We start from the raw sequence: 19,618 nt of genomic DNA on the forward strand, positions 1-19,618 counted from the left end.
TTTCCCTCTCTCTCTCTTTCTCTGTCTGTTATCCATCATAAGGTGAGCTTCACTTCCAAACATTCTCCTTACCATTAATGTTCTGCCTCACAAGCAACAAAGCCAAGTAAACCGCTGGCTGAAAACTTCCAAAACATGGAGCCAAATGAACTTTGCCTCCTTTAAATTCATTCTATTGGCTTTTCAGTTACAGTAGCAGAAAATTAACATAGGTACAGCGTCCAAAGTATATGCTGTCGAACGATGAAAACACAGGGGAGATAGATGTATATTAGGAAAGCATGGCTTGTTGATCCCTGGTTGAACTGTATACAAGGATCTCTTCTGTAACAAGGTAGTTTGGCAAGGGATAGCCCTTGGATTGGTCTATATCGACTCGGTTGCTATTAAAGAGGAGGGGAATGGTTGGCTAACATAAGCTAGTGCAGGAGACTGCAGTATTGATTATGCTCCAAAGCAGGCTGTGAGCAGTGCAGGCTGTGAAGAGTGAACCCCACAATTGCCTTGTTTATAGAAGGGAGCCCAGCCAAAGCCTACATGTCAAAGTTAGAGTAATTTACACCCAAATTCCATTCCCACAACTAAAACCTTCTAACTGGAAAGATGGTGTTCTAATTACAGCCATACATTTTGTCCATTATGTTCCTTATTTGGGAGTGCTTTGTCTTGTCCTTTAGAAGCCTTGCTTAATTTCCATAGAAACCATATGCCAGAGGGGGGCCCAGCTGGAGAAGGGGAGTCACAAGTCATGTGACACTAAAGGACGTCTCTCTCACTCTGGCCTTTGCCTGATTGTTTGCTTCCAGCTACCACGAGGGGAACAGCTTTCTTCTGCTGTGCTCTTGGAGCCAGCCCACCACAGACTGAAACCTCTGAAAACGTAAGCCAAAACAAACTTTTCCTCCTTTCAGCTGTAGGTGTCACATATTTTATTCCCAGTGACAAAAGCCGACCAACACACACTGATCATAATTGGGCGTAATTTGGCGTTACTGAGAGGTGTTGAAAACTTAGGAGGGGGGAGGCCAATTGAAGAAGGCCAACTGATCATGGGGACATGACCTTGGAACGGGATCTGTTTCTTGGCCCCTGTCTGTCCCTCGCCTGCTCCTTCTCTGTCCTTTTCCCTCTCTGTCTCTCTTTCTCTGTCTGTTATCCATCATAAGGTGAGCTTCACTTCCAAACATTCTCCTTACCATTAATGTTCTGCCTCACAAGCAACAAAGCCAAGTAAACCGCTGGCTGAAAACTTCCAAAACATGGAGCCAAATGAACTTTGCCTCCTTTAAATTCATTCTATTGGCTTTTCAGTTACAGTAGCAGAAAATTAACATAGGTACAGCGTCCAAAGTATATGCTGTCGAACGATGAAAACACAGGGGAGATAGATGTATATTAGGAAAGCATGGCTTGTTGATCCCTGGTTGAACTGTATACAAGGATCTCTTCTGTAACAAGGTAGTTTGGCAAGGGATAGCCCTTGGATTGGTCTATATCGACTCGGTTGCTATTAAAGAGGAGGGGAATGGTTGGCTAACATAAGCTAGTGCAGGAGACTGCAGTATTGATTATGCTCCAAAGCAGGCTGTGAGCAGTGCAGGCTGTGAAGAGTGAACCCCACAATTGGCTTGTTTATAGAAGGGAGCCCAGCCAAAGCCTACATGTCAAGGTTAGAGTAATTTACACCCAAATTCCATTCCCACAACTAAAACCTTCTAACTGGAAAGATGGTGTTCTAATTACAGCCATACATTTTGTCCATTATGTTCCTTATTTGGGAGTGCTTTGTCTTGTCCTTTAGAAGCCTTGCTTAATTTCCATAGAAACCATATGACGGCACATCCTCGCACACAGTTCTGCACTTGCACGCAGTAGCTCGCCTTAACCCGAACTGATTACCAATAAAAATCAGTGGTTTGGACTGGCCAGTGCCTTTGTTGGTTGCATTGGCACTGATCATCCTGGTACCCCACTTTCTGTCTCTCTCAGTCCTGTCTTTGGTTTCCCTCACCTCAGGCCTGTGTCGTATACTGGGCAGGAGACTGGAGCCTACTACAGAGGTTTCTGGTGATGTTTCAGAGGTTCCCAGTAAACTAGGAACCAAAGAATGTCTGGAGACCACTTGTATTTCTTATCATGAGCGATAAAATTGGAAACAGTAAGTGAAGTCATCGTGGACAGAAAATTGAGAACACTATGAAAATCCCAAACATAAAAGGAAACTTTGGACCACATAACTGGTCAATAGGAACTCTCAGAAAATAATCACAAATACTGCAGCTATTGAAGGAGAAATAATTGTTCACATCTCTAACTGAAAGCTTAATATAATTAAAGTGTGAATTGCCACACAAAGCCAAACTAAAAATAAAAGCAGCCAATGGCAAAAAGCTGTCAAGTCAAAAGTATAAAGGTAGCAACAACTCCGTAGCAACTCCAATGTTAAAATATTACAGATGCAGTTCAATACCCAGATCATGAACAAAAAGGTTGATAATGGGTTAAAGAAAAAAAAACTGATGAGAGAGTGTGAGTCTTACTCAGCTGGAAGAAAAAGTTCTGATTTCACTTGGCAGTAGAAGTCCATGACAGATGTATGCAGAGGTGGTCACCAGTAGTACGTATGCATTGTTATTTTTGTTTTATCTTTAATTACTAAGTATTGGCTTTCATCCACATGCACATAGGGCTTCAGCATTCAAAGCACACTTTCCCATGCTCTATTTATACGCTTTGCACAGTCACTAAAAGAGCTTGTGGTAGGTTGTGCTATTGGGCTAATCACTCCATTTCACAGACAGAAAAGTGAAGCTCAAAGCTAATTAGCCAGGCATTGGTCATCAATGGGGATGCATCCTGGGAAATGTGTCTCTGTTGTGTGAACACACAGAGTGCACTTAATCAATCTAAGGGACCTCAATTTAATTATGTTATATAATCTTGTGGGACCACCATTGTATACTCAGCTCATCACTGACTGAAAGTAACACGCGGCAATGATCGAGATAGCACAATCTCAGAGAGCATTCAGAAAAGGCTTCCACATACACAGAACTCCCTCCCTCTCTCTACCCCCAGCTCTCTGTTAGGACTCCAGATTTCTACTTGGATTTTCAGGCACAGGGGCACATTGTCTGTAAGAAGGTGTAGCGGGGTGCTGGTGGAGAATGAAGAGCCAGGCATTTTAAAGAAACTCAACTGGATGAACGAGAATAAACAAGTTCATGATAAAAACAGATATGCACTGTGACAGGGAGCGTGACTTAGAGGTTAAAATCACCACTTTTTAGAACTCTGGTGTTCTTTCACCCTAATTTGAATGCCTCTCTCTCTCTCTCTCTCTCTCTCTCCTGGAGATTTCCACATATCGCAATGTAGTCTTAATTCAAGGTTATGTGTTCACAGACACAAACCTACTTGGATACCTGGAGTGACCCATACCACGGTGCATCTCAGAACCTCCTCCAGTCTCTAGCTGTGATGTCAAGAAGCTTAACTGTCACTTGAGTGGCACTGGAGCCACCTAAGTGAAGCATACTTCTGGCTGTGTTTGAATGGATCATGGACACGGGACCTTGGGGTTTACATCTGGTCCCTGGCCCCTTCCTCTTTGGTGCAGCTCTCCTGCTCTGCTTTCTTGGCTCCACAAAAGTGAACTGCTTTCCCCCACCCCATCTTTCTACCATGATGTTCTTGCCTCCGAGCCAGCTGACCATGGACTGAAGTCTCTGAAATCTTGAGGCAAATTAAACCTCTCCTCCCTTAAACTGAGCATGTCGGGGATTTTGCCTGGCAATAAGAAAGTTGAGGAACATACTGCCTGAGGGAAGGGTGGGTTTTCTGCTCCTAACCTCCATGAGCAGTAAGGAATGAAACACCATCCACATATGGTCTCAGTGAAATTCTCTCTCTCTCTCTCTCTCTCTTTCTCTCTCTCTCTCTCTCCTGGAGATTTCCACATATCGCAATGTAGTCTTAATTCAAGGTTATGTGTTCACAGACACAAACCTACTTGGATACCTGGAGTGACCCATACCACGGTGCATCTCAGAACCTCCTCCAGTCTCTAGCTGTGATGTCAAGAAGCTTAACTGTCACCTGAGTGGCATTGGAGCCACCTAAGTGAAGCATACTTCTGGCTGTGTTTGAATGGATCATGGACACGGGACCTTGGGGTTTACATCTGGTCCCTGGCCCCTTCCTCTTTGGTGCAGCTCTCCTGCTCTGCTTTCTTGGCTCCACAAAAGTGAACTGCTTTCCCCCACCCCATCTTTCTACCATGATGTTCTTGCCTCCGAGCCAGCTGACCATGGACTGAAGTCTCTGAAATCTTGAGGCAAATTAAACCTCTCCTCCCTTAAGCTGAGCATGCCGGGGATTTTGCCTGGCAATAAGAAAGTTGAGGAACATACTGCCTGAGGGAAGGGTGGGGTTTCTGCTCCTAACCTCCATGAGCAGTAAGGAATGAAACACCATCCACATATGGTCTCAGTGAAACTCAGCCCTTGTCCTTCCGTGGGAAGCAGCCATCTCCTGAGCACTTAATAAATGAGGTCTCACCATTGTAAATATGAATCTTTTGCAGCTCAGAAACCTCTCTCAAAGGCCTTCAGAGTAAAAACTACAAAAGGTCGGTTTGTGTATGTGTGAGACTAGGCCAGCTGTGTGTGTGTGGACCAGTAACAAATGGAGTTGCCATTCTGTCCTCCTGTGGAGTCTTGCAGATTGGAGTCTGGGTCTTTGTATGGTTTTATAGAACCACCCAAGACAACCTTCTTCCACTAGATTTAAACTTGCAAAAGTCATAACTCAACCGGGGCTTTTCTTTTTCTTTCCATCCTGCTTTGTTTACTCTTTTACTTCCTGTCTTCACCCCTCTTATTTTTTAAAAACTGTATGCTTCTTGTGTATTCTAGGAAGCTATTGCATACATTTTTATGGTCACCATCTGTTTTCAAGGAACTATTTCTCTTTCCTTTGTTTCAGTTGTAGAAAGGGATAAGGCACGGTAATAAACACTGAGAACAATTCTCATATAACTTAGGATAAATTAATTATTCAGTATTCTCCTTGTAAGGTGTTATACATTGGCATCAGCTATTTCTCTTCTGTTCAGTGAACTCAAATAATTACACCAATTCTCTGAGTAGCTATTATCTAAAACAAAGGGAACAGAAAAAAATGTCATGTTTACTCATAGTAAAAGTTTGCTACTGCTACTGTAACAAATTACTACCAATTTAAGAGCTTCAAATGAGGCATATTTGTGACCATGCAGTCTGCAGGTCAGGATTTTGGGACAAGTGCATTAGCACATACACGTCAGAGGCATTAGAGGGGCTGCATTTCTTCCCCGCGTCTTGAGGGGAGAAACATTTCCTTGCTAACCTGAGTGTCAGAGGAGGCCTGTTCCATGTAGTTATAGATGGAGGCCCTTCTCCCTGCTGGCTATTGGCAGGGAGCTACACTGAACACATCTCCTTGAACAGGGGTCTCACCTCTCAGAATAAGAGATGGCATATCAAATCCAGCGAAGGACTCCACTGTTCAGGATTCACACACTAGACTCAACCATCTCAAGATCTTTACCTTCATCACATCTACTAAATCCCGTTTGCAACAGATGGGTCCACCTTCACAGGTTCTGGGATGCAGGGTATGGATGTCATGAGGGGTCGTGATTGTGCTTTCCACATTCTTACTCCCAACGGGGATGGAAAAGAGGACCTTGTATCCAGCCTGAGGCACGGCCAGAGCAGAATACCAGAGGCACGCACTGTGCTCCCACTTGGGCCACTCACCAACTATGTTGTTTTGCCCAGGTCTTGGAATCCACAGGACCCAGGCTCTTTGTTCTTGCTTTTGCTTTAAGTCAGACTGCTTTAAGTTAGACCACTGAAATAGTTGCCACCCTAGTTTGTTTATTTATATGCATTTGTTTTACACTTTTTCATAGCATATCTACATGGTGGCTGGCAGTGCGCCCAGGTGTTGAGGATGTGTTTATAGGGAAAATGGAGTAATCACTGCCTATCTTGGTGTTCACCTTGTACTGAAGGAACTAAATGAACAAAGCAGTATAATATGCAAACTGCAAAACAGCAGTACATAAATTAGGATGGGACACAGATAATGATGTAAGAGCTCTGGCATTAGAGACGGAGGAGCCAGGGACTCAGTGAGAAGAGGACAGTCATATGACTCAGCTAGCTCACTCCTGAGTACACATCCAAAGGAAGTGGAACCAGCATATCATAGAGAAGTCGACACTCCCACATTACAGTAGTGTTTACAACAGCCAAGAGGTGGGATCGACTAAGTTGCCCATCAACGGGTGAACATGTGCTACATATACATACACACCGTGGAAAACTATTCATCCTTAAAAAAGATGAAATCTTATTATCTGTGGCAACGTAAATGGAAACGGAAGACATCACCGTTTGTGAAATAAACCAGGGTGCAGAAAGACCACAACCACAAGGTCATCCTTGTTGTGGAAGATAAACCCACTGAACCCATAGGAGCAGAGTGTAGAACAGTGGTTACCAGAGGTTGGGAAGGGTGTGAGGTGGACAGAAGGAGGACAGTGACTGGGAACTAAAATATAATTAGAAAAGAAGGCTAAGTTTGAATGTTCGATAGCATAGCAGGGTGACTACAGGGAACAATATTTTGTATTTCAAAATAGCTAAAAGAAGGGATTTAGATATTCCAAACACACACAGAAACGGATGAACGTTGAAAGCGTTGGACAATTGCCCGGATTGCATCATGGCTCGCTGGACACATGCATCAAATATCACCCCATGTATGCTCGCTCTGTGCCAATTCAGATAACAGGATGAAAGATGGAAAAAGGGGGCGGCTGGAGAAGCAGTGTCCTCTTGCATTGAGGGCAATCGCACACACCTCACCTCAGACAAACCGGAAGAGGTACCAGCCCAACTCAAGTCTGTGTTGGACACTGGCACCCGAGGATAGTCTGGGCATGGCTTGATCACATCTTCCTTTCACACTAGGTCTACCTAGTATTATGATAAGTCTTACAATCGCATGACAGAAAAACATATTTTTGGAGGTAGAAATACGATTAACACATAAGTGAGCATCTGGTAGGATAGGTGCACGGAATATAAATATTCTGACCCATTAAGCTACAGAGTGATTTTACTTGTCAATTCAACATTTCATTAAGGATTTCCAATGATGGCACCTAGAAGATATTAAAACATCAATGCGTTTGTCATTTTTTAAATTTAGGTGGGCCCTTCATCATTTACTGTCCTTCAACTCATTATCTTGGGCCGTCTGGAAACGTACTTTCCATGTTTTCTCCATGACTCTCCAGGTTTTCTAAGGAAAGCAGCCTTTCCGATTTACAAATATTCAGTGCGTTACTGTAGCAAGCACACCGCTGCTTGGAAATCAGTCAGCTGAAGTACCTCCCAGAGATAAGGAATTTTCAAGCCAAATGACTTTCAAATGTGTTTGGATAGGAGAGGCCTCAAAACAAAATGGAAGAAATGAAACGGAACACTCGATTGAAAAGCTAAGAGACCTGGATCCCGGAATTGGTCCCTCCTGGAGTGCAGGATAACTTTGGCTATGTGTGTACCTATAAAGTCTTACTACCGCTTTCTTCTTTGTTGCAGGATAAAAAGGGACCATGAGAACACCTGTGCTCCCCGATTTACTGAAGGGCCAGTGAAGGACGGCATGAGAAAGTACGTAACAAAGTCTTACCCAGACTGCGAAATATTAGCTACCGAAATTTAAGGGAGCATTTGTGCTCCAGAACTGCACCCCCAAGTTGCTTCACACAACCTACGTGAGGCTGGAACATCAGGAGAAAGACAGGGAAAGAGTAGAGGATCCCGGGCTTGGGGAGGTAAGTGGTGGAGCCATCTGTCAAACTCGTAATTCCCTGAGCTATTACTAGCCATTGGGCCTGATACGAGAATTCAGAGAGGCTTATTCTTTGTATGAAGTACACAAACACAGGCACTTTGATTTTTCTCTAATGGGAAATGTGGCTTTGTTACCTTAATGAGGTCTTCCCTGGAGGGAAAATCTGAGACCAGGTAATTTTCTCTGGTCTTGGTGTTAGTGATGGATACGTGCAGTCTGTTCTGGGCCAGTTCGTGGGCGTTGGGAGGAAGAATCAACTCCATTCCATTCCTAAAGGCGGAAAAAGAGAGCCGCGTTATTCACCTTTAATTATTGAAGGCCTCGTAAATATTTTAGAAGACTGAGTGCTGAGCTTGCCACATTTCGTAGGGAGAGGTGTCAACACTCTGTCTTTATATACTTTGGGGGTATATAAGCAGATACATAAACAGATACCTCAGTCGGGCCATGAAATCATAACCGGGCGTCATCGCCCCAAGAGACTGGCTTCTGGTTTCTTCAGCGAGCTTGTAGGTAAATTGGTCACATTCCTGAAGAAAGAAAATTCATCACTGACCCTTTGTGCTGGCAAAAGAAACGCATTCCAATTCTAAACCCTGTCTCCATTCCATGGCGCGGGCTGAGCTTGCCTGGGTTTGGTCATTACCCATATTATATCCTCTCACACTTCCAGTCTTCTTTAGTCTTTCTTTCCTCTTAAACCAACTCTAATGGCCTTAGCCCACTCACAAAAAGTCCTTGAAGGCTCCATTTAAATTCTAACTTCTTCTGCAAATTGCACACACACACACACACACACACACGCACAGTGAAGTTCCTCTTCCACACACCCTGTGGCCTCAGAAGTATTTGGACTGCAGTGTGCTGAGAGTGTTGATGGTGAGTGATACTGGTACCAAGAGCAGTAAGAGAAAAGAACAGGGATGACTTGGGGTTGCCATGGCATCAGATAGGATCAGAGAGGCTCTAGAAACCTGTCATGAGCCCTGTCGTGCACCCATGGCTGAGATGAACCAAAGTCCTCTGTCAGCTAACCCTGCAAGGAGGGAATAATCCTCCTCCCGACTTGACGGTAAAGAAAACTGAGGCTTGGCATGATCAAGTGTGTTTCTGTAGCACACGAGACATTACTGCCAGAGCCAGAGTTTGAACCCAGGTCTGTCTTTCGTGGAACTGAAGTTGTCCGAAGAAGGCACATGGATACAAAAGATCTTATAGTGTGCTTGACTTTGGCTCACTGGAACAGCACGACTGTGGGTAAGGTGGGATGAGAATCAGAATGAACTTGGGCTACCTTCTGCCCTGTAATAGTTTTGTGGCTTAAGTTTTGTATCTGACCTAACGTTCTTCTAACTCTAAGCAAGCCCCTCAGAATCTATCCATAAGCTTCTGCCAGCCCTACAGCTAAGAAAGCTGTGAGCAACAACTGAAACCCTGATACAAGGTGTCCCTGCTTTGCTGCGGGCCTCCTACCTAATGCCCTGCCAATGTATTTGATAAAGGTATCGACCCATGACTGTCTCTGTTCTGGGTTATAAAGGTTCATATGACCTCCTCCATGGGGTAACAGTGGTACTCAGGGTCATTGGAATCCATGTAACTGGGCCAAGGTCACTTAAGTTTGGCTCAGAAGAAGCTATCTCCTTGTTTCCCTAAGGCCAATTTGTTATTATTTGATTGATTCAGCAAACGACTTGGCACCAGGCACTGGGCTGGTCATTGAGATCTGATAAGACTTTTTCCCCACTGCTGGGGAAACACTTACAGGACATTATACATGCTAGGCAAGCACCCTACTACTGATCTGGACTCCGAGATTCAGTTAAAACAAAACTAAACAAACAAACAAAAAAACCCACACAAAATATAGAGGCCCTCATTCATGAGATTCAGGACTGCCTCCAAGAACAGATTGTAGAGCACCGTGACACCCTTTCTGAAGGACAAAGTCAAGGTCACTTATCTCTCCTTAGAGCTTCCATGTCCTTTCTTTAAACCTATGGATCTGTTGCTCTCCGAGGGATTTCACAGATTCAGTTGACAACTTTCAGAAGGAGAATGTATTGGTCAGCTTTCCCATTACTGCAACGCACAGCTTAAAGAAGGGATGAAATGTGGCTCGCCCTTCTGAGGAGTTCCATCCATGGTCTGCTGGCTCCAAAGCAGGAACCTCAGGACAGAAGGGCATGGCGGAGCAAAGATGCTCAGTTCAGAGCAGCAGGAAGCAGAGCAGGAGAAGAGAGCCAGAGAAGAGTAGAGGAGGCATGATATATAGCACCCAAGACCTCCCGTCATATACACCAATGACACACTTTACTAATCTAGGTGTTTCTCAATCCAATGAAGTTGACCTATTAGGATTAAGATGAATGATCCTGTTCTGTTATGTAGGACCATTAGTGGTCCCGTTATCACAAAGGCCCATTATGGTACAGGAGTTTCGATGCTGCACGCTGCTAAAGGTCCACGTGCTACAGGCTTGGTTTACAAGGTGGTGCTACTGGGAGGCACTGTGGACTTTCAGGAAGCTGTACTTGTGAGAGGTCCCTATTCACGGAGGGTGTGCTTTGAAAGGGCACTGTGGGACCCCGGCCTTTCCTTTTCTATTCTTTCTTTTTGCTTTCTGGCCAGGAGCTGAAGAGTGTTCCTTACCATGTGCCCCTGCCACCGCCATCCAGCATTCCCACTGGAGGCTCAATAGTTTTACCTGACCTTGGCCTGGAAATTCCAAAATCATAAGAAAAAATAAACATTTTCTCTTATGATTTAACTACCTCCAGTATCTTGGATTTGTAATATGAAGCTGATGAACACATATGGGAAAGAGGGTCAGAGTTAAAGAGGTTTGAAGAGGCCACCCTTCTAGCTTTAAAGGCAGAAAAAGGGGCTAGCAGCCCAGGAATGTGAGCAAACATTATGAACCACAGAAGGAAAAGACGGAGCCTTGGGAAGGGGCAAGGGTGGCCCTCCTGACCCTTTGATTTGAGCTCAGAAAGTATCAGACTTACAACCTCAGAATTATAAGAGAATACATTCTGTTATTTGAGGGCATCCCATTGAAGACCATTTGCTACAGCAGCAACAGGGAATGAATAAAATCGGCCTCAGACTCCGAAGTAAGGGTTGCCAAAGTCTCTCTCCAGTTTGACATCTAGGCTGGGGCCTTAAGGGCAAACTGGAGTTGGACAGGGGATGGAGATATAGACACAGGAGGACAATGATACACGTTACAGCAGAAGCAGCTCTGAGAGAGAGGGGAACAGAGCTAATGTGGGTCATCAGCAAGCCACGAGAAGGATGAAGTCACGTGGGACCTTGTGGAGCTGGCTGAAAAATCCACAGGGACTTTGGGGGGAATGAGATCATCAGATGTGCATCTGGGGAAAATCACTAGGTAACGTGAAGCAGATAAATTGTAGGTCCACCTGTCCGGAAGAAAAATGGGGCAGCCCCTCTCAGATGTGTCCGTGTCACTTCCTCTAAGCTGGGCTGCCCACTTACCCTACTTTCTGGTATTAATTTTAGTCCCATACACGTATACTGGCCAGACTGTAAACTTACTGAGGAATAGAATTCTTCCCCGCAAGCTCTGTGCTCATTTTAACACCAGGCTTTCCTTGCAGACTGTGAAGGCTGGGGGAAGCTTCCCAAGGAGCTTTTTACATATCAATGCCTAAATTTGCTTACCACCTAAAATACACCCCGCATCAGGTGCTCCTCCTAATTATGCATGCACGAGCTCTGAGTAAGATTAATTACTCATATATTTGTCACAACAGTAAAGAGTTCGAGGAACTGACACCATCAGTGAGAACTGAGCTAACGTGCATTTGGTAGGCTGAAAAAAATTTACCCCCCCTCAAAAAAGTCCCGCAAATGGGATTATTCCAAATACTAAAGACAAGAAACAAAATGATTACGAACAGCAAAGTTACACAGAATGAATAGGCAGTCAGAGAAGGTTAGGGCCCTTGAGAAAATCAGTAGAGAAGATGTGACACACAAAGATGGTGGCAGGAGGCCCACCTCAAGAGAGCCAGGCCTGCAAGCCTCCCTGGAGAGAAACAGAAACTTAACATTACACGGAGTTAGAACCACTTGGCCCACAGAGCACAGATAGCAATCAGATGCACACGTGGGGACACAGAACATGTGGAGCCCTTCTTTTCCAAGAATGTCTTTGTTCTTTCCATATAATCTTGCCGTAGGACTCGTTTCCCAATTAGATCTATATTAGCCACGCGGCTATACTTGGAATCCTATAGATTGCTTATGGTTTGACCCATGTTGTAGCCACACTGTGATTCTGTTGTATAAATCACCCCTGACAAAGGCACTTGGTGGCAACCTGCCTGGGACCCCTCCTGGAAATCCAGGAGCTGTTCTTCTTCTCCTCGGTTCCAATAAAACTCTCCTAACTTCCTCCTGTGGTTTGTGACTTCATTCTTCCATTTCTCGAGACTGAGAGCTCAGAACATCTGACTTATACCAGGTTGGGAGTTATTTTCCTTATAACAAAATAATCGTACACCATTAAGGTGATTCACGTTGAAAAAAATATTTTGAAAACAGGAGAAATGAAGATACCCTTGGTCGATGAAGAGAATCATTTTCTACCTTCCAATGTGAGGAGCCAATAGGTTTACTCTTTACCTCCTTCCACCAAAATTAGACAATAGGACTGAGAGCCAATTTAAGAAAAAAAAAAAAAAGAAAAGAAAAAAGACTTGAAAGTCCTGACTTGTAAGTCACACAGTAGCTTAACGTCACCAGATAACTATTATTGTACTATTTCCAAATCACACTATATGTAAATTACACTGTACTTTTCAGATTTGCCGAGGATTGGAAACCACGACTGCTCAACTCCAGAGCTCAGGATCTGCCCTAACTAAAGGAAAGACTGCATTAAAAAGGAAGAAATAATCTCCCACTTCTACCCCCATAAAACAAAAGGAAGTTGTGGGAAGGAGCGAGGTTGCAATTCATGGGAAAGTATTCTGCTAGCTTGCAACTCGTTTTCACAGTTTATTTATATTTTTCCCGATTTAAGGTTCATACCCTATATAATTGCTAGTTTTTAATCACCTCTTTTTAGTTCCCTGTGGATCAATCATCTAAAGAGAAAAAAGGAATAGTGGGTTTCTGAAAAATTGGCCTTCCATCCTACTTCCTTTCCATAAACAGTGCACAGATTCATGAACGAGATTTCGATGTTTTAAGATTTTGCAGTGTTGAAATTCTTTCTTGAGCACGAATGTGTAAAACCCCTATTTTATTACTGTTCAAAGCCACCAGACTGTGTAAGTAATTAACAAATATTTTCTCCACCCATAGAAACCCGCTCTCACAGCCAGCGAATGTTTGATCACTCTCCAAACAGCAGAAAATACATTTTAAAAACATAGATCACACTGAAAAAAAGAAAAAAAAATACCTGCTGAAGGGTATTTTTATCACTTGTGATTAAATTGCCCGGAATTCAGAGCTGCTTCTCTCTGTGAGAATTTAAAACAAGCTAAATTCCGTATCATTCCACTTAAGTGGCACTGTGTGCCTAGTTTCCTTTGTATGCCAGCTTGCAAATTAGGAGTGACCAAAAAGCTCAAGGCCTTGAAAACAGGGTCTCAGTTTTCAAGATCACAGAAGGAGGAAATATCCTTCATTTAAAAGAAATGGAGTTGGAATCCTAAGGCTAAATAAAACTCGAGTAAAATAAAGCATTTTATTTGCTTGACTTACTGTCATCCCAAATAATCTTGTCCAAACCCTCAGAGCCCAGATCTCCAAAGAGTTAATTTTGAAAGCAAAGTGTTAACTTGTAGATTCCCAGACAAAGCCCCATTTCCCAGCAGTTAGTAAAGTCGACACTCATTTTTGCCATTCCTCCTTCACTTCCGGACGAAGAACACAGCCTAGTTACTCCTGAATTACCTGCAGTTTTTCTGGCGCTGTTAGCAGGACAGAAGCAACCAGGGACCCCGCAGAAGCGCCAGCAAAAGCTTTGACATCTTTCAGGAGCTTCTGGCCGTGCCTACAAAATGCAGCTGCTGCCCCCAAGTGGTAAATGCCCAGAAACCCACAGGCTGCAAAGGACAAGTTGATTTTCCTCATTCTCTCTGCGGAACTGGCAAAGCTACAAAAAAAAAAAAAAAAAAACAACAACAACAACAAAAATGCCGTCAATCGCTTATTCCACATACTGCGCCATCTTATCCGGATCGCCATTCCAGTGCTTCTTTGAATATGTGACGCTCTACCTCAAGCACAGCCGTTTCGACTGATTCTAATTAAACCCAAGAATGTTGCAAAGACACATTTTCTTTTCTTCCTCACCCTGACCCCTAATATGGCCTTATTCATTAAAACGTAATATAACAACATTCTATATCTGTTAATTATATAGACGATGCGGTCTAACATTTAATTACTTGGCGAGAAACATGTATAAATTCGAGTTGGTATTTTTTCTTGACCTTTTGGAACTTTCTGCAGAAAGTGGTGACTACTGTGGTAGAGGAAAAATTATTAAAAACCACAACAAATTCCTAATGTAAATTTGCAATGCAGGTCCCTGCTCCCCTCCCTCATTTCTATTGTATTTTTATCTTTTAGAAACACTGATACCCACAATTAATCAATAATACAATAAGCTATCACTATTCGACAAGCAGTGTGTTTCATTGCCAAGTAGCTCAAGATAAACCACAGTCACGACGGGTGAAAACAATTTCAGGCTGGAAGAAACGCCCTTTCCAGCATTCATTCTACAGTTGTAATGTAAGACTTGAATAGGCTAAAGTGACTCCATGCTAATAGACCAGACTGTGCTTCTTCATATGCTAATTGCTACCTTGATTAACAGCCCGCCCAGGGGCAAATGGTTTGACAAAAGGTGACCCTAGAACATTTCCTGCATAAGATAAGCAATGTGTTTGCAGTCTTGTTCTGTGAATTCCCTGACTCTTTGTTTAGAAAAACCTTATAAAAAGTACCTCAGCCCCTGAGCAGTTGCCTCTCTGAGCCACCTGGCTCCGGGAGTGCCGTCTGGCCAGACTAATAAAGGTCTTTTACCATCTAGGCTGGTGTGTTCCTTCCTGGGTTTCTCGGTTCTCTGTCGTGTTCCCGGAGCCTCGCTGGGTGTTAGGGCCCAGCATCGTGGAGGCCTTTCGGCTGTTCATGCTCCGTGGAGTGGAAGTGAGACTTTAGGTCTTACAGTAACACATCGAAGTATCAAAGCACTGCATTAGATTTCTATCATCTGAACGGTGCTAAATGCTTCTTGGGGCTCAAGGGCCCTCCTTCAGGGACACTGAGTTGAGGTGAATGCAGGCAGTACAGGAGGATTTAGGGACTGCTCGTGGCTACGGTCCCTTGCCTGCCCAAACGCGGTCAGCAGGGCAGGCTAAGCGGGTAAGGTTTATATTCCTTTTGTGCAGGAGTGGAGGGAGAGCGATATGTAGGGTTATTTTCCAGGTTGTCAGGCGGCGATCACTAGCCCTGAACAGCGGCTTGGGATAGGCCGGATTAGGGCTGCAGCCACCTAGCTCCCCCACCACCGGACAGCCCACCCTGGGTCACCCTCACGCCCGCCCTTCATCCTACCCCGGCCAGCCTGAAGCACTTCCGTGTTGACAGACACCCCCCCCACACACACACACGCACACTCCCCAGGCCCTAACCTGAGGGCAGTACATGGCTGTCATTCTGCGGGACACACTCCCCAGGCCCTAACCTGAGGGCAGTACATGGCTGTCATTCTGCGGGACTCCACCTATCACAGCCGGGATCCGCTCGCTGTCTCCGCCCAAGAAGGTCCGGCTTCAACTTTTGAGCCACACTTTGCGACGTCATCGCGTCGCCGCCGCCGCTGTCTGCCCGGCCCCGCCTCTTCAGCTTAAATAGGGGGCTCAACATGGCGGCGCCTACTGGGTCGCTCGACCGCGGTGTTTCTGAGCCCGGGCAATGGAAGAGACTGTTTCGTCAAGAACTGTGCTGTTTCGAAAAGTAGAGCTGCGTTTTTAATCCCGGAAAGCATTTTAGCGCGAAGTACGGGTCGCCCATCACCTGAAAACTAGCTGACCTTTAATGACCCTCATGTGCCCTGCTCCGGAAGTGCTTGCGGCTTGCAGGTCTGTATCCCGGAAGCGGTTCTTTCTTTTCGCCCTCGCGCCCTTGGGGAGTGTGCGGTTGAACTTTAGAGCGGAGTCTAGGGACCAGGTTGGGGCGGCGTCCTGCAGGGTTTGGAGACCTACCTTTTTTGTTTTGTTTTTTTTCTTTCCTAGGCGGTTTTGGAAATAGCATGCTATGAATTTGGGCAACTTGCACGCTACAGTAGACTTGGCTCTGTGACCTTGGGCAGGTTTGGCAGTCTCTGCTCCTTGCAAAGCGTAGCTCATCTGCAAAATGGAAGGATACCATACTAGTTGTCACTAAATTGTAAAGCGCACGCCACCTTGAGGGCCTCGGGAGATAGTCTAGGCTCCCCCTAATGTCACCTCTGGCGGTGTGGTTGACTTGAGAAGCTGCTTTAGGCTGACATCCTCTTTCCAGAATTAAAGGAGGCTGACAATTCTTTTTCCAAACAGTATCTCCCTTGTTAACCCTAAGAACATAGGCTGGTTCAGACTTTGTGATTGAAAGTCCTCGAAGTCCCCTGATTGAAGCAAATTGCATCTGGGAGATGCTTCTGCCTTCAGCAAAACAAAGGAGAGATGGAGCTGTCCAAATTCCTATTGTTTTGGCTTTCCATTTCTCCGAGTGTCCCTAGCCCACCACATACTCTGTAAGGAAGAGTCCTTGCTATAGTTATTTAAAAATATTTGTTTTTAATTCATGTAAATAATCTGTCAAAGCAGCCTTTCTTTAATGTACTTTTTAAATTTCTGAGCATAGCATAATTACATATCTTTCTTTATTTTTTGATATCAGGGATTGAGCATATAATTCTTTATTTCCACCAGAATTTAGTGAAGGGAAGGGAAAGCAAGTATCAAAACTATAGAAAGACAAACTTTAGTCTTTTGGTTTTCTGTTGCCCTTTTAACTTTGTGGTTGAGTGTGGTAAGAAGAGCAACCTCCAGAAAGCTTACAAGAAAAGAAGAATTCCATACCTACTGAGTGAGAATCTCCCCTTTAACAGTAGCCCTTAGTGTTGTCATGCACATTAAAGCTTGGGAAGCACCGGTCTAACTCTTGCAATATGTTGTACTCTGAATGTTTATATGCCTCTAAGTTCTTCTGTTGAAATCTTAACATCCAGTGTGATAGTGTTGTGAGGAGAGGCCTTGGGAGGTAGCTGAGTCGTGAGGGTAAATCCTTCATGAATGGGATTGGTGTTTTTAGAAGATGGACTCCCAAAGAGCTCTTTTTCTGCTATGTAAGGATAGAGCTACAGTGACAAGGCAGCAGTCTGCAAACTGGAAGAGACCTCTGCTAGGTCTTCCTGCCTCCTAAACAAGAAATGTATTTCTGTTGTTTCTCAGACTCTCCGTCTGTGTTAGTCTAACCACCCGGAGGGCCTAAGGAAGTAGTGTGTTTTAATGAATGGCATCAAAAGTTTGGGGAGAGATGGAAGCCACGGAATTGAACTCTGGGATCATATTGGCCCAGCAAATAATTCGTGCATTTGGACACGGTCAGCAGTTTGGTTCAGCAAAATGAAAACTTGAGCACTGTACACCTTGGCAAATGTCATGGCTTTTGCATTCTCTGCTTCAAGCATTAACGAAGGTATCATCCTTCATCCCACCTCTGCCAAGTGTAAGTCACATTGGAGCATCCATTGCTGCATAATTTAATTCTTAAAATTTAAAATTTGCTTCCTCCTTTCTCTGTTCTATCCCAGATCATATTTCCATGTAACTAGTTTCAAAATTCTTCTCCTTCACGTAAGGAAGAATACCACATTCATTCATTTCTGTCATTGTCTTCTCAGGGCCTATGCTGGGAGCTTGGCACATAGCATTCAATCAATAAACTTTTGCTTTCGAAGTTGGAGTTAACTCCATTACCATTGTGATCTGAGTATATAGTAATGTAATTTCCCTTTAAAAACATTTCTCATGTAATTAACTCGCCTATTTTTGCTTTCTGATTTTCCTTAGTCATTTAGTTTTGAACTGCTTTATTTGCTTAGGTAATTATCATATAATTATTAAACATCTGTTGTGCTTGTACAGAGCATACATGGTTGACAAGAACTGAGCCCTTATCAGAGATGCAGAGTCCAGTGAACTGACAGACAGGTAATGATGAATCACAGGAGTGTTATCAGGTGCTGTTGGAAAGCCACACATAGGTGTTGTGGAAGTGCACACTGAGCTAGACAGTAGGGGACTTAAAATAGTACCCACCCCGTAAACAAAGTGGATCTTTTTCATGTCCTAGGTTCCCTTCCTAAAACAAGATTTTATCCTATGTAACACTTACCTCCTTATCTGTGGTTTCACGTTCCACGGCAGTTGTCCAGGGTCAACCAGGGAGTGCACATATTAAATGAAAACTTCTAATGAGCAGTTTGTACATTTTAGATTCCCCGCTTCACTGAATAGCATGAGAAAATCTCATGGCGTTCCACTTTCTCCCCCTCAGCAAGTAACAGGTGTATCATCTCTAGAGTATCCATTCTGTCTGCACTACCCATGTGCAGTGACTTAGTAGCCATCTCCGCTGTTAGACGGACTGGTGGTTTTGCAGTTCTTGTGTTCAGGTGTCTCCCATTTTACTTAATAATGGATGTCAGAAAATAAACCATGGGAGGACAGATAACTCTGATTCTATGTGGCCATACTCCAGGGCACCTAGGAAAAAGCAGTATAATGTTGTTCCTTTGCTTCACAAATTTAATTTGTTCCACAATTTTGGAAAACATGGCCATGTTTGTTTTTGTTAAGGAAAGGTGACCAGGGTCGTGTTTGTCACTCAGTGTAGTGTTTGCAAACAAAAACAAAATTCTGTTGAACGCTTTTGTTTGCAAACCAAATTATTGGCGAACGAGTGAGGTAGCACTGTGTCTACACGGTTCAGTACTTTGCATAGTGTTGGCCATCCACTGAAACTCTTGGAGAGTATTTCCTGTGGCAAAGGAGGATTACTGTATTCCTGCAGGGAGATAGAAAGCACCTGTGTCAGGGATGCTTGCCCACCTCTGCCCCTAGGACAGGACCTTATCACAAAGTCCTTGAGTCTAATCCCTGCTTCCAGTTGACTTTCCAAGTAGTGTAATTTCATTTTGTAGTCTTTACATCTTCATATACATGAATATCTCTGCTGAGCAGAGCATGCTGTCATTGCCTCTGTACTGCCTGTACTGCTGCTGCGTATTAACTCTTTGTCTGTGTCACTTCCTAACCTGGTGAAGTGGACAGGTGGGATGCAGCCCTTTCGTTTCGAAGGAAATTGGATACAGTGTTGGAGCACACGGCACTGGCCTTTCCATGGGGGTATTGAGGTGTCAACTTAGGTCCCACTACCCGCTGTGCCTAGGTTAAGCAAAATCCTGGTGTGGGGTCACCATGGAATTCAGAGAAAGGAACTTCAGCAATCGTGGTAGAATCCTACATATAAAGTCACAGAGAGAGGCTGAGTCCCCTGCCACCATGAGTCCCACAAGTGCAAGTGGTCACGAGTGAGTGTTTCCGTATGGAGGGAGCCAGCCTGAAGAAACAAAGACAACACGGCAGAAATCAGAGCGGGGATTGAGGGG

General features: G+C 44.2%; 1 protein-coding gene across 6 annotated transcripts in view; it reads right to left on the minus strand.

The window, feature by feature from the left end:
• The window catches only part of Pnpla4 (patatin like phospholipase domain containing 4), a 34,274-nt gene extending 18,538 nt beyond the window's left edge, over nt 1-15,736 (minus strand). The window contains exons 1-4 of one of the 6 annotated variants that reach the window (XM_010611159.3): nt 15,647-15,736; nt 13,846-14,047; nt 8,347-8,441; nt 8,046-8,181 (exon numbers count right to left, since the gene is read on the minus strand). In XM_010611159.3, the coding sequence (XP_010609461.1) occupies nt 8,046-8,181; nt 8,347-8,441; nt 13,846-14,025 (411 nt within the window). In that variant the 5' untranslated portion in view covers nt 14,026-14,047; nt 15,647-15,736. Of the gene's footprint in view, nt 1-8,045; nt 8,182-8,346; nt 8,442-13,845; nt 14,048-14,906; nt 14,932-14,985; nt 15,016-15,516; nt 15,551-15,593; nt 15,615-15,646 lie in introns of those variants that run through there. The other 5 variants (XM_033760159.1, XM_010611158.3, XM_010611160.3 and 2 more) reach the window with 5 other exon arrangements.
• Between the last annotated feature and the right edge of the window lie 3,882 nt (nt 15,737-19,618).

Source organism: Fukomys damarensis, unplaced genomic scaffold, assembly GCF_012274545.1.
Source record: "Fukomys damarensis isolate Sample0158 unplaced genomic scaffold, DMR_v1.0_HiC HiC_scaffold_39, whole genome shotgun sequence".
In the NCBI taxonomy this organism is placed as follows: domain Eukaryota; kingdom Metazoa; phylum Chordata; class Mammalia; order Rodentia; family Bathyergidae; genus Fukomys; species Fukomys damarensis.